Source organism: Pestalotiopsis fici (genome assembly GCF_000516985.1).
Source record: "Pestalotiopsis fici W106-1 unplaced genomic scaffold PFICI_Scf_5, whole genome shotgun sequence".
In the NCBI taxonomy this organism is placed as follows: Eukaryota; Fungi; Ascomycota; class Sordariomycetes; order Amphisphaeriales; family Sporocadaceae; genus Pestalotiopsis; species Pestalotiopsis fici.
In genome coordinates, this window is record NW_006917095.1 from 3,953,783 (window position 1) to 3,968,353 (window position 14,571).

The following is a 14,571-nucleotide window of genomic DNA, read 5'->3' on the forward strand; positions in this document are numbered from 1 at the left end:
CCTCATCCTAGGCCTTCTCCAATCTGTTGGCGACAGTCTTCCAGTTGATAACATTCCAAATGGCGTCAAAGTATTCGGCCTTGCGGTTCTGGTACTGGAGGTAGTAGGCGTGCTCCCAGGCATCAATGCCGAGCAAGGGAACGTAGTTGCCCGTGACGGGGTCCTGGTTGGCGCGGGTGACAACCTGCAAAGTGCCAGCACTCTTGTCCTTGACCAACCAGGCCCAACCGCTTCCCTGAATTCCTGCCAGCGCCGTATTGACCTGCTTCCTCAGAGTATCAAAGCCTCCAAAGTCTTCTTCGATACTCTTCTTCAACGCACCCTCAGGCTCACCACCGCCACCCTGGTTGGCAGGAGCTAGGTTCTCCCAGAAGAGAGTGTGGTTGATGTGACCGCCACCGTGAAAGTTCAGCAGGGGTGCGACTGAAGCGGCAGCCGCCTCGTTGCCCTTGGACTTGGCCTCCTCAATGGTCTCGAGCGCGCTATTGAGACCGTTGACATAGGTCTGGTGGTGGTTCTTGTGGTGCAACTCCATGATCTTGCCGCTGATGTAGGGCTCAAGGGCGCCATAGTCATCTGCATAGAGCGCGGTCAGTCATTGCATGGTGTAGTGATTGCACATCCTGTGATGTGGAGGAATGCACTTGAGATGTGCAAATTAGGATGGACAATATGACTTACAGGATAGATCGGGTAGAGTGGCTTTGCCACGAGCAAAGGTGATGCCTCCGACAGCGCTGGTAGAACGAGCACCTCGGACGGCCTGGCTGGCGGCCCGGAGAGTTGAGGTTGGCAAACGAATCGGCATTGCGGTGATTGAGTAAGTCAGAGACGAGAATATTTGCCTTGGTTGTATCGTCAGGATGGCCGGGCGTTGATTGTATTACACACTAGCACTTTTGTTTGTGAGAGGAGTTACGGAAGGTCGAAGTTATCTCGCGCTCTTTTGGAGTGAGTAGAAAAAAGAGGAGATGATGTCAATTGGGACTGGAATGATTACAGAGCGTGGCTCGGAGCTCCCCTCCCCCCACGTCAAGCTCCAATGTACCTACAGCTCGGATAACATGGAGCGCTACGATTGACTCTCAAGAGCTCTCTACCTTACCTAGGTCTGCTCCAGTCTGGAACTCCAAAGAAGCTACTACGTACTACCTCGGTGTCAACTCCAGTGCAACGGATGATCCGGATAGGGCAGAAGATATCCCAACCTTACCTACCTCAGGTAGTTCGCGTGGACATTCGATGAACCCCACCAACGCTGTAATGCATTGGCTTGCATTGGTTCAATCTTGTCCACTATATCCATGGTACGCATACCTCATCCCAAGAATGTACGTTCCATCTACACCTGGCAGTATCCTTTTTACTCAACAACGAAAACATATATCAAGGTAGCTACGACTGCACCAACTCTAGGCAAATTGAGGTGGTGCAGCTTAATTAGGGACATGACGAGTATGTCCTGATCATTGGTCAGCTCGCGCATTTTCAACTTTTAATCCAGTAAGAAAGAAGCTTATACAGCGGTTTGTATGATGGGACCGATCAACCACCGATCATCAAATTACAGTGGGCGAATGTCGCAATAGAATGTACTGCAGGTGTATGTGCGTTATCGTATCAGTGCGTTCTCCTGCTGAAGACTGCCTGCCTATATGATGTACTGTGGAGGCGCCTGTCGGGTGTCGGTATCTACGATCCCACTAACGATCACTACTAAAAATCCTGAAGCTGGGCAAGCTGGGTTTAATTGCTGCTCCTCGAGGCCTGTTGCAACGCGCGCGCCGACAAGTCGAGCCGTCGCGTCTTCCACCAGGTACATTCATAGTATCTCACAAACCTCATGTCGACAACATACATATAATAGCAACCACTTTGAGGTTTAACCATACAATACCTAGTACCCCAGGGTCAAAGCTGAAGCTGTTCTGATCAAATGACTGTCTTTAGAACACAGCACCAAAGCGATCACTAACTTTGGCCGGCCCCGCTTGCTCAGCATGTCCTACTACGATTTGGACGCCATCCTCACGGATGCAGAGGTATGAATTCTCTCCCCGTAACCTCAATACTCGGTCTACCCAAATTGACACTTTCGCCGATGTCTAGAAAGTACCATGCAAATTCGAGATTGAGGTGCCAGAGTTGGGCTATCTCGACAACAATCCGTCACAACCGCTGAAGGCGAATACTGCAGTCTCACTGCCGCTATGGCTTGCTGAGCTCTTGGCTTTAGCTAACCGGTCTGCCAATTCTCAAGACACAGCTCCATTTCTCACCCTTTCCATGCCGGCTACGCTTTCGAATGAAGTCATCTCAGCCCTCAAAGCCGATCCGCGCGCCGTGCCCCTCCGTGACCAGTCGCATAATTTCTACGCCCTAGCGACGCGAATGCTGGATCTGTTCGAGGAGCCAGGCATGTGTGCCGTACTACGAAGGACATTTGTCACAAGAGCAGGAGAAACAGCATTGCATGCCAGAAAAGCCGGTGCCAGTGATGACCACAACCCAGCGGGAGGAGGAGACTTTACGCGAGGCCTAGAGGCTTGGGAACGAGCCCTGTTCGTACGCGCGCATAACGGCGCCAAGGATTCCAAGGACTGGATGGCAGGCGTCAAGAAATGAGGAAGACACAAATGAAACCCTGCTCCAGCAATCCAGAAGGAACTTGGCTCGATCGCGAAGACTGACGGTATGGCAAATAGGTGTTTACACCTCTACCACATATCAGACGAGCTGCCGCGAGCACTATTGTTCACTTGGACATTTGAAAGTATACACTGAATGTTGTGCAGCAGATTTCCTGAATGGGCACCACTAGCCGGCTTTGCAAAACGACTAGCACCAAGCCAACATGTTCAATACGTGAACGTGAGGCTTAAGACTTGAGGCTTACGGCGCAACATGGGGGTAATAGAAGCACGCAAAGGCACGCTCATACCCAGAGTACATGTATTCTCTACGAACCGCCTGAGCTTGATTGGAGGCATTGTGTATACAGCATGAAAGCGCAAGGCTGCGTCCTTTCTATGATATGGAATTCTATCCGATTACGTGATCTTGTTACAAGCATCTGCCCAGTTAAAAATACAATGACAGACATGCCTCGAAAAGCTGCTAGAGAGTCCAAATGTTCCCCATGGATTTGTGTATATTTGGCGCAATTCGGAGAGCGGAAGAGGCACAGTGATTTGACACCATATCAAAGCGCGTCGCGCACAGTGCGTTTCCATATCGATAAGATGCCGCCTGCCTGGAAGGCAACGACGTCAAATGCCTAGTACCCGCCAACCCCAGTGTAGCATAGATGCTGTACATTTTTGACTGCTAAGCTTGTTCGTCATATGGTACATCTCCACGTGCATACACAACATTTCCATCTTGATGGACACAATTTTTTATTCGCATTGCGGTTTTTGCTCAAAGGAGACCGCAACGCACGAGCGATCGCACCCAACGTGATCTGTGTCGATTGAACCAAGAATTCAGAGCTTCATCATGGCCCCCTACTCAGGCAATATTTCCAAGGCAGATGCGGCGGCCTACTCATCTTCGGATTCGGACAACGACGACGACGATGATCACCTCAATCCCTCCTCTGGAGATCCTCGCTCTGATTACCTCGATGACTTCAAGCCTCGCAAGCGCCGCAAGTTCAACAACGGAAAAGAGAGCGCTGCCTTGGGCATTTTTGGCTCCGATAGCGAGGATGAGCGCCCGGCCCCAAAAGGAAAGAGCAAGAAGAGCCTTCGGCATCAAAACATGAACTTTGTGTCAGCGGGTCCCCAAAAGGATGAGGATGGGGAGCATATAGACGAAGATGAAGATGAAGACATGGACGATGACCCCGAATACGCCGAAACGGCTCGGTTTGGGCTTGGAATGACCAAGCAAGCCTCAACCAATGTCGAACAAAACGAGGACGATGATGACGATCTGGAGGACGACGAAATTACCGTTGGGCTTGGGCTTGGTTTTGGTGCGAGTGGACGAGCATCGGGCTGGACGCCACCGGTACAAGCTTCAGCACCTCCTACGTCTCTGAAGAGCGGCGAAATACGAGCAGGACCAACTACTGGCTCCAAGTTTGATGCGAATGCACCTTTGGGTCGAGGTTTTATTCCTTCTTCTGCCAATATGCCAACTCTCAAACCTAGTCTGGCCAATGAGCCAACCTCTGCAACCCATTCACCTAAACCGAGCGCCTTTGGTGGCAATGGCAACAGTCGAGGTGGGAGCAAGATGAGTTTTGGGCAAAAGATGTTGGCCAAAATGGGTTTTGTCGAAGGCAAAGGCCTTGGTGCAGAGGGTCAAGGTAGAAACGTCATCATTGAAGCTACACTACGGCCGCAGGGCGTCGGCCTGGGAGCTGTAAGAGAGAAATCGAAACAGGAAAGAGAGGAGGAAAAACGTCAAGCGCGCATACGTGGTGAAGATGTGGTTGACTCGGAAGATGAAGAAAAGAAAAGGAGAAAAAAGGCTCGCGACAGAAAGCTGAAGGGACTCGATAGTGGCACGGCCAGCGGCAGCAGTACTCCACGACGACCAAAGACAAAGTATCTAACGGTCAATGACATGAAGAAGGCGGCCCCCGGCTTACATATCCCTGATGCCTTTGCCCCAATTCTTGATATGACTGGGCCTGGGCATAAGCTGTTAACCCCCGGTTCCGGCCTAATGACTCCGACCGCTGGGACGGAGGTCCTCGAATCGGCTGAGGCTAGGAAGCTCGCTGGGCGTGCTCAGCGTGACCTAAATGCATTCGTGGAGGAGTGGAAGACATTGGAGGAAAGAAAGGCTTGGCTGGATATGGAAGTTCATCAGCGTCAACAGACACTGGACGAGCTCAATAATGCATTTGGTGCCATGGAGCTGGTGGTCTCTCTTTTGGAAAAGATTTCACACGCGGCAAGTCAGAAACAGTGGGACCCTGTCATTTCTGGGCTTAAAGAAATCACAAGCGCTCGCGCAGGACATGATATCGACGACGACGATGTCAGCAGTGTTGCTGTTGCAGCTATACATCCATTTCTACGTGACGCTGTTCAAGGATGGCAGCCATTGGACGACCCCAAGCTCGGTAACTTTGCAGACGATCTCACAGCCATCATGACTATCCTCGGGCTGGGAAGAAAGACAGCACAAACCGCAGTTACCAAATGGAACGACCATGAGATGGACGGAACACATCGACAGCACCAAAAATCGACCACGGCATACGAAAGCATGATTTACAAAGTCCTGTTTCCCAAGCTTGTTACAACAATTGCCCAAACCTGGGATGTGTACGATGCCAAGCCTATGCTCGCTCTCTTTGACAAGTGGGAGCCATTGTTGCCAGCATTCGTCCGATCGCAGCTGGTCGAGCAGCTAGTACGACGGCTGAGTGACGCAATCAGCAATTGGCGACCCAAAAAGAAGCAACATAATCTACCCCATCTGTGGCTGTTCCCCTGGTTGCAGCACCTGCCCCCTTACCACCTCGAGCCCCGAGGGACTGGCATCGTGGCCGAGGTTCGCCGCAAGTTCCGGCAAGTTGTTGATGTGTGGGAGTTTGAAAGGGGTGTCATCCCTGGCTTGAAGGAATGGAAGGACGTTCTACGACCCTCCAAAGCACAAGATCAGTGGAGGCCGCTTGTAATGCATCATGTGCTTCCTAGTATGGCCAAATATCTTCGTGGTAATTTCCGTGTCGACCCATCGGACCAAGAGCCATATCTTCCTATACTCAATGGTGCTCTCAAGTGGACAGACATTATCGCGCCATCCATGGTCGCTGAGGTTATTGTTGCCGAGGTATTTCCCATGTGGCACGACGTCCTTCACCAGTGGCTTACGAGCGAGGATGCCAACTACGAGGAGATTGGTGCCTGGTTTGAATGGTGGAAAGATGAAGCTCTTGCAGATGTTGCTAGTTTCGAGAGTGTGGTCGCCGAATTCGAGCGTGGTACAGCCATGATCAGCAACGCGCTTGAACTTGGTGCCAAAATCAGTGAACTTCCTAAGCCTACGAGACAACCAGCGCGCCGACCAGAGACCCGACCGAAACCAGCGTTAGTCGTAGAGCCTGTCATGCCCGCCACTTCTCTCGAACCAACGCAGAAGTCATTCCGCGAGGAGGTCGAGGACTGGTGCAACGAGCATGACCTTCGTTTCATCCCCACGCATAACAAAACGACCTCTTCTGGTCAGAAGTACTACAGACTGACGGCGCGCATGGATGGTAAAGGTGGTGTCCTTGCTTATTTTACCGCGAATGGCAATGACGAAATATTGGTAGCTGAGAGCCGGAAGAGCGAGTTCAAATTGAAGAGGGGCGAGGACTGGGGCACTCTGGTTGGTGTTTTGTATCGTGAGGTTGAACAATGAAAAAAGCACGGGAAACCCCTGCATGACGTGGGAAGAGGTTGTGTCCCACCAGTCACTCGAGGCTTCTACAAACAATATCCGACAAAGACTTGATCATTAGCCATTTATTCTTGCATCCTCTTGCCCTGAAATTACCCAACATGCCCGAAGCTCTGAGATTGCTAGTAATGAGCACACCCACGCACAGGCTGCTTCTACTTGTACACTATTCTGTACGTGCTGAGTAGTAGGAAATGTTGACCATGGTTGCCCTGGAATATTCAGCAGAGTGTACTCGACACCTCTGAACAAACGTGCGCCTGGTCAAGAACTTGCTTGGCGATAGTTATGTGGCTTGTGTTCCAGCTAAAGATAGTCTGCGCAGCTAACGTCCCTATTTTACAGCTCGTGTTACTTTGCTGGCTAGGCCAGGCGATTGTTATGGGCTAGACAAGAATACGATGATATAAAACCTTATCTATGGTTGTCTTACCATGATTCCGAGAATAAGGGAACCAATCGGAATAGAGAGCAAGTCGAAGAAACGCTGCTCAATAATTCGCAGACTTAGGTTCTCGTGGGAACTAGCCAACCAAACCCCCCAATTTGAACGTGACACAGCGTTATCCCTTTGGAAACAGTAACAAAAGGATGTATGATGATGCTTGGGGTATAAGGAATTGGGTTGCATGGCGACATTTTAATCAGCTCTCATTTGTCCACAGAGCCTGCATATTACGCAGCTATCCGGCGCCTTGCATGACGGACGACCTGGAATGATTTGCTCAAGTCGACTTTCATCGAAACATCTGTAGATATCATATACGGTCTAGATATGATAGAATGAGGGCAAGTATGAACCGCGACTTGATCATGGGACACGCGCTCTACTCATGCTACTTTCGCCACATGGTTCTTAGTGTGTTTGGCGCGCCACTTGGCTGTCCAGCAACCGAATAGCTTGCGGTCCAGCTCAAGGTTTCGAAGCTAATATGCAGGGTATTACTGCTTAAAAGAATTCCCGTGATTGTCACGGCTATTAGTGGATGGGCTCCCCCAACTCAGAATGCGGGGGAAAGCTCTCTATCCCTTAAGGGGAAGTCGTGCTTATTACAACGCTGTCGTGATAATCACTTTGGATGCGGGGAAGTCGGAATGCGGAATCGGCTTTCCCTTGCATAAGAGTCACAACTCGTGATGATATAAAGCCAGTGACAACATCATAAGGCATCAAGTCTCAAAGCAAAGGGTCCATCCTATAATCGTCTCCTGCCTCCGGTCATCCTTGGACAGTCTCGTTAGGCAATATGTCGGTTCACCCTACAAAGAATGATCTAGCCAACGGGGTTGGGTCGCAGCACATTGAGTTGCCCAAAGATGCTGACCACAACGACATTGTCGAACATGCGCTGCTCGACCCGGACGCAGAGAAACGCCTAGTCCGGAAGTGTGATCTACATGTCCTGCCAGCTATTACAGTTCTCTTCTTTCTGTCATTCATGGATCGAACAAATATTGGTGAGTGTGTCGCTTGCGTTGAGGCTTGCTTTGAATAGAACTGAGCCTCAATCTACTCCTCTAGGAAATGCAAGGATCCAAGGCATGTCGGGAGACTTGCACATGAGCGGCCACGACTACAATATCGCCTTATTCATCTTCTTCGTACCGGTATGCCCCACGAAGTTGAGAGCTTATTTCTTAGATACCAGTGCATTTGGAACCCATTCATTGACAATGACTGGTGTGGTGTAGTATATTCTGTTCGAAATTCCGTCAAACATTATCGTTAAACGTACAGCGCCGTCTACATGGCTTAGCGTGATAATGATCCTCTGGGGTATGTGCTCATTACTCTAAAGAATATACCATTCTCACACAAGGATACAGGTATTGCAACAGTAGGCCAGGGCCTCGCGCGGAACGTGGGCCAGCTTATAGCTTGTAGATTTCTGCTCGGTCTCTTTGAAGCTGGCTTATTTCCCGGTGCGTCTGTTCATGTTGAATGGCTGTGGTTCCGTGGCAGTCAATCTTCGCATTATACTGATCAAGTCTAGGATGTGTGTATTTGATCAGCATGTATTATAAGCGTTACGAGCTGCAATGGCGAATGTCGTTATTCTTTTGCGCCAGTATCATAGCTGGTGCCTTTTCAGGCCTTTTGGCTTTCGCGATTGCGAATATGGGTGGAGTTGGTGGCTATGAAGCCTGGAGATGTGAGCTTTTCTCCTCTTTCTTCTTTTTTTTCTTTTTCTTTTTTGGGGCAGCTGGTCAAGAAAGGCGGGCTAACTGATGAAATTTAGGGATATTCATCCTTGAGGGTTTGTTAACCGTTATGGTGGGATGTGTATCCAAATGGTGGATTGCTGACTGGCCCGAGACGGCTAGTTTCTTGTCCGCCGATGAAAGACAGATTCTCATGCGCAGACTGGCTCAAGATACTGGCGAAGCAAGAATGGATCACCTAGACAAGACGTCAGCCAAGCGTATTGCCACGGACTGGAAGATTTATGCCGGTACTGTCGCATATTTTGGTGTGGTCAATACTGGCTATGCTGGATCGGTAGGCCCATGAAACAGTTGCTCTATTGCCTCTACCCAGCTTACTTTGATGCAGTTCTTCATTCCAACGATTTTGAAGCAGATGGGTCTCACCGCGGCAGCAGCTCAGGTGCGAACAATACCCATATATGTTGTGGCGGCAGTAGCATGTCTCTCAGCAGCTTACTTGACCGATCGCCTCCAACACAGATACACGTTCACGTTGATCGGGGTCGGGGTTGCCACCGTTGGATACATACTACTGCTCTGCCAACAACATGTTTCTGTCGGCGTACGTTACTTTGCCTTGATACTTGTTGTGAGTGGCGGCTACACTACACAGCCCATTACCTTGACATGGCTCGCAAATAATGTAAGTGGGCATTATAAAAGGGCTGTTTCGTCGGCCGCACAAGTGGGCTTTGGTAATCTTGGAGGAATTGTTGCCTCCAATGTTTTCTTCGATGCCGAGGCTCCGTTCTACTGGACAGGCTATGGAGTGAGCCTTGGGATGTTATGGCTCTGTGCAGGAGCGTGTACTGTTCTCTATGTTGGGGTCCGCGTTGAGAACAAGAAGAGAGATCGGGGAGACCGTGACTTGCGGCTGGAAGGAGAAGACGTGAATAATCTCGGAGATGATCATCCGACTTGGAGATTCACTACCTAAGCAAGCTGTTCTCCGAGTCTGTACGATGGCAGTTCAAATCTGCTGGGTCGAAGCGGTCAGTAACACTGACTTGACTGGGCCGCAAGAACGCATTCACCCATGTTGCACGCAGCGCAGAGAAACTGGCAAGTAATCAAGGGCCCCTTCTCGATTATGTATCTATGTTTTCCCATTCTCGGTCTACTCAATGACATCGAGCTCTGGGTAGTACCTGTAGATGCCCAATGAGTACTTTTGGCGGCGGTCACTGTTCAAGTATTCCTTAATACGGGGTCTGTCCTTCACGGCCTCGTACAATCTGAACACGTTGTCGTATTTTCCGCTATTTTGGGCCGATTCCATGGCCTTTGGAAATGCGAATTTGACTCCATCAAGACACTAACTAATGTCAACACAAGCTTCTCTGCCACTCGTAACAAGTTGTATCTCACCTGAAATAAGACTAGATCAGCGTAGGATAGGTTTCCACCATGAAGCCATGGGCCATCGCCACTTGCTTTTCCGGTGATAACCCTCTCAAAGTAGCCTAGGAACTTGGGCAATCGATTCTTGACGTAGTCTTTGCTCTTGCGGAGACTTTCATCCTTCTGATCCTCGTAGTAAAGGCCGGTCGCCACAGGATGGTGACAGTCATGGGGTTCATTGGATAGTCCGTCCAAAGCAGTCAATGCCAGTTGATTCACTTTGTAAAGCCCGTCGGCGTCATCTTCCGGATCGGGCACCAGATTGAGGCGAGCTCCAAGGTAGAGAAGTATGTTTGGTGTTTGTGATATTGTCAGGTCCCCGTGCCTGAGAATTGGCGGGGCCAAAGGAGGCGGGTTCTCATTATCGCCCACATTCTTGTCGTCGATCTGTGCTGTGACGGATTTGACACCGTTTTCGATGTGTGCAGTGTCCGTATATGTTGCACCAGCCTCCTCCAGGACAAGTCGAACATGTTCTCCCCGACCAGGAATACCAGGCCAGTAGATCAACTCGTAGGGAACATCCTTGGATGACTTCTGGCGCTTGGGCTCAGACATTGCTGGATTATCTTGGATAAATATCCGTTGATTATTCTCACTGAATGTCAATTTGCTCCTCTTGTTTGGCGGCTGGTATTGATGAAAAACTTGAGAACAAATTGCTTCCTCACTCGTGGATTCGTCATTTCCCGAGGGCGAGCCTCGAAGCTATTTAAGGCTGGGTATCTAGTAGTTTCGGGAGCTAAAATAGCCTACAACTTCCCCGCCATTATCCTGTCACAGCGGGGTCGCGTCGTTCAAGCGGCCGGCACCCGGGTGCATAGTACGTACAAACAAATAAGCAATGACGTTATCTCCATGACAAAATGCCTTAGTACCTAGTAAGCAAATGTATTTGTAGATTCTAAAGGTAGATTCCGCTGCTTTACGTTTGTTTCCCAAAGCTTCTCAGAGTGAGCACATTTGATCTAGGGGTCTCGTTTGACGTACAGCCACATTCCCTATTCTGTAAGAGTATTTCAAGGCCCTTTGTTTCTGACGATAGTTCCATAATGAATTAACCCATCCGTTTCCAGCCACATTCTCCATTCCTAGACCTTAAGACGGAAAGGGGCAAATAATACGAATATAAAGTACGAAGTACAAGCCAGCTTGTTCCACTATTTCGTGCCACCCTCTGAATGGTCCGCCCTCAGGAGCCCCAGTAATTAGGACTCCGACTCCACAACTCTTTGGATTATAGATTTACATTCTGCGGGGTCCTCAAAGACATGCCATCTGTCGCGTGGTACATCATTGAAGGCCTCCTCGAACCGTTCCGGCTCATTCTTAGCCTCTATGCCAATCGAGGCAATATCAATCACCTTGCGAATAAGAATCAACTTGACCCAGCCAGGAAAGGCTCGGTAACTATTCGTTTCGTCAGTAATGAGTACCCACAAGATCGAGTCTCGTAACTCACATCTCTCCATAAGACTCGGGGTCTGCCTGCGTCGAATCGCCAATACAAATCATATTCCGCTTTGGCAGCCATGAATGAATCTTTTTCATTCGGTCGACCTTGTACTCCCCAGTACCCAGTGTGAGTTGTGAAAGCAGTCCTGGAAGGCTCATGAAGCTAGAGTCCCGCAAGATGATCGTCCCAGGCGGGTAATAATCATTTCTAAACTCCCGTAGAAATGGATACAGGTTGTAAGGAGATGCAGAGAGATAAAAGAAAGGTGACGTCTCCTTGATGGTAGCGTGAAGAAATTCGTAAAGCTCTGGCATTCCGGGGCAAGGAGTCGGAGAGTCCACAAATGTTGATCGCAGAATTCCGATAGGGTCTGAAGTCATGGTGATCTTGATGGTATCGTCAATATCTGTCCTTGTGTTAGCGAACCCTGGGTGTCTATAGCCTCCGGTTTTGTCGTGCTGAGGCCACCTCCTGTCAAACCTACCAGAGATCACACCCCAACCATCTGGCTCGGCAAAGAAAGTCCTCATCTCCAGAAGGCCATTGGCACCAACGGGGACTTTAGCGAAGCTCGGTACCAAAAGCGAACCATCATGACTGTTTTTGAGCTTCTTGATGTCGTTGCTGATACCATTCCTACCCCCAGGACCTAGGCTGAGTGACAGATTACCAGCATGCAAAGCCTTGACTTGGGTCCCAGGTCTAATGTCCTGAAGGAAGGGAAGTATCCTTTCTTCGATTGTAGCATGCTCGGGGTTGCTATCTTCCAGGCCGATCTCTTTGGCGACGGTCGTCACCGCATCGATCACCACACACGAAGGATGCTGAGCAAAAACAGCAGACACAAACTCGGCCTCCCATCTCCCAGTCTTGCTATTGCGATAGGCAGTATTATCAAATAGCCAAACCGTATCCTTCTTGGATACACTGCGGGGCAGAGGGTTCCTAGATCCAAAGTAGGATAAGATGTCGTTGAGTTTACTATTAGTTGGCAACTTTGGCAAACTGGACGAATCAGAACCCGAGTAGTTGGAAAGATCTGACTCTGTCTTTACAAAGCCACGCTCTGTTCGAGTGCGAGCTTGCATAGAGTCTGGATATCGCGATCGCCGTGACATGATTGCGCAAGAATGCAGTTGTTTAATGCTTGATCTATAGCAGGCTGAGTTGTGGCCGATGTGTGTTCTTATGCGGGTGCTGAAAACGTGGGAGCAAGAGCATTCCTTGACAGTTGATTTGAATTTCCAAGAAGCTGATGGCGTCGTGTAGGCCGTTGCGCGTACGTATGAATGGAAAAGCATTTCATTTCATGGGCCAGAGGCAAGAAGGAAATGTAAAGGACAGCCTTGGAGTGCATCGCAGTTTCGCTAACCGTGACGAGTATTGCGCCATGCGACCTGGTCACACCAACTCAACCGTATGTGATCGATCAGCCGCCGCTGCAGCCTCGAGGTCCTACTAGAGGGGCAATACTATCTGCATGGCCACTGGTGGTTTCCCAGAGGTCGCATCCTATGACGGTTAGAGCAGTTCAGCTGACCAGCTCCGTTGGAAAAACAATGATTCAAATGGTTTTCAGCTACCGAAATTGGCCGATCAATATAGTGGCGGTGCCCACCACTAGCACTTTTCTCCAAAGTCCCCAGAGCTTTTTGTCCCAGGTAGTATTTTTTGGCCTGTCAAATGGGAGGCGACCTTGCTGAGACAGCGAGAAATGCAATCTCACGTGCATGCATAGCCGCTGGAGGTATGATATAGGTATCGAGAATTTCGGGTAAGGCTTTGTTGGGAGAGGGGGAGGGGGGGGGGTTTACATGTATCTTTCCCCATCTTGAACTCAAGCGACATTTAAGGTAATAATTCTAGTTCTAAAAATAGGGATAATATCATGTATGGTCTCTATGTAAGACAGCACTCTACGTTGAAATGTAGTATCGAAATCAGTTGTTACAACTTTTGTTGTTGATGATAGTGAGACGAATGAGACAAGAGTCCGCAATTCTGAGCATGCCGAACCGGCTGGACATGGGCAAAGTCTACCCCATATTGACTCCTTAGGTATACATGACACATGAGCAGCTCTCCTTGTTGTCTCTACATGTATCCATACCATTACTATTATTTGAGGTTTCGTGTCTGCTGATAATGGCAAGCCCTTTGGTTACTTGGCGGTCCTGGCAGTAGATCTACTGGCTGCAGGACTGATCTTGATAGAGATCGCACGATCTGCACAGGTATTGCAAAGTGCGCATCAGCTGTCCAGTCAGGTCCATGTGTTCAGTCCCCCGCACGTGGACATGACGGCGACGCTACCGAAGCGACGCTACCGATGCTGTCGAGGGAAACTTGTAATAGGTTCACGGTTGGCCGATAGGTACCTATCTACTAGGTAGGCTGTCGTTGCAAGATTTCCATCCTAGCAAGATATTCATCACGAGAGGTAACACTAATGATATTCGCGATCATTGGTTGGGAAGAAAAAGAGGATCAGTTTCTTTGCGATCCTACTACCTAGCTATAATTTCAACTCAATGAGACCTAAGCTACATCTAGGTTGATGGGTCTTAGGTTGTGGCTGAATGCGTTAAGATCCATATGGCCAATGGGTTGTTGGAAGGTTCAAGAGAGCATTGAGGCACTATGAGGTGCCCTGGGAGCGCCATATGAAAAGCGCTTTAGGCCCCACTACTACTCAGAGCCTACCCAGATTACTACCAGTAGCAGCCCAGCGACGTCAGAGTCCCTGGAGTCCCTGGGCATCCCATCACATGGATGGGCCCCGCGCGCGCGCGCGCTGATAAGGCTTGCAGATAGGTGGTTCCCATTCGAATGCCCGATTATTCAATGTTGTCTCCCTACCTGGATACATTCATCACACAATGCGAACTGGAATGAAACTTTGATTCCCTTGATCACCGAGATTTCCGTCGGCTACAACTTTTGGTCTCTGGCACGACGACAACGACGCCGACAAGACCCCTAGATTCAGGCAGCGCTCGGCCTGCACCACCGTCACCCCGAGCTCTACGGAGCCCTTCTCGTCGACGTCGAGGCCAACTTCGTCTCTTTGCGATAAGGAGGGCTTTGTCAACAATCTC

General features: G+C 49.7%; 6 protein-coding genes across 6 annotated transcripts; 3 read left to right on the forward strand and 3 right to left on the reverse strand.

Annotated features, from left to right (window-relative positions):
• Positions 1-7: 7 nt before the first annotated feature.
• Positions 8-808, reverse strand: PFICI_08472 (uncharacterized protein; the record flags this gene model as incomplete). Its single annotated transcript, XM_007837053.1, has 2 exons — positions 8-576; positions 682-808. 2 exons carry the CDS (start codon positions 806-808, stop codon positions 8-10), a joined length of 696 nt encoding a protein of 231 aa, XP_007835244.1.
• Positions 809-2,000: 1,192 nt separating this feature from the next.
• PFICI_08473 (uncharacterized protein) lies at positions 2,001-2,625 on the forward strand (the record flags this gene model as incomplete). The annotated part of the gene is made up of 2 exons (XM_007837054.1): positions 2,001-2,042; positions 2,110-2,625. 2 exons carry the CDS (start codon positions 2,001-2,003, stop codon positions 2,623-2,625), a joined length of 558 nt encoding a protein of 185 aa, XP_007835245.1.
• An 873-nt stretch (positions 2,626-3,498) lies between these two features.
• On the forward strand, positions 3,499-6,369 carry PFICI_08474 (uncharacterized protein; the record flags this gene model as incomplete). Its single annotated transcript, XM_007837055.1, has 1 exon — positions 3,499-6,369. One exon carries the CDS (start codon positions 3,499-3,501, stop codon positions 6,367-6,369), a length of 2,871 nt encoding a protein of 956 aa, XP_007835246.1.
• Positions 6,370-7,655: 1,286 nt separating this feature from the next.
• On the forward strand, positions 7,656-9,553 carry PFICI_08475 (uncharacterized protein; the record flags this gene model as incomplete). The annotated part of the gene is made up of 7 exons (XM_007837056.1): positions 7,656-7,866; positions 7,931-8,016; positions 8,101-8,185; positions 8,236-8,331; positions 8,403-8,561; positions 8,649-8,908; positions 8,963-9,553. 7 exons carry the CDS (start codon positions 7,656-7,658, stop codon positions 9,551-9,553), a joined length of 1,488 nt encoding a protein of 495 aa, XP_007835247.1.
• Positions 9,554-9,733: 180 nt separating this feature from the next.
• PFICI_08476 (uncharacterized protein) lies at positions 9,734-10,575 on the reverse strand (the record flags this gene model as incomplete). The annotated part of the gene is made up of 2 exons (XM_007837057.1): positions 9,734-9,931; positions 9,985-10,575. The coding sequence occupies 2 exons, from the start codon at positions 10,573-10,575 to the stop codon at positions 9,734-9,736; spliced, it is 789 nt and encodes a 262-aa protein (XP_007835248.1).
• Positions 10,576-11,225: 650 nt separating this feature from the next.
• Positions 11,226-12,591, reverse strand: PFICI_08477 (uncharacterized protein; the record flags this gene model as incomplete). Its single annotated transcript, XM_007837058.1, has 3 exons — positions 11,226-11,427; positions 11,480-11,879; positions 11,958-12,591. 3 exons carry the CDS (start codon positions 12,589-12,591, stop codon positions 11,226-11,228), a joined length of 1,236 nt encoding a protein of 411 aa, XP_007835249.1.
• Between the last annotated feature and the right edge of the window lie 1,980 nt (positions 12,592-14,571).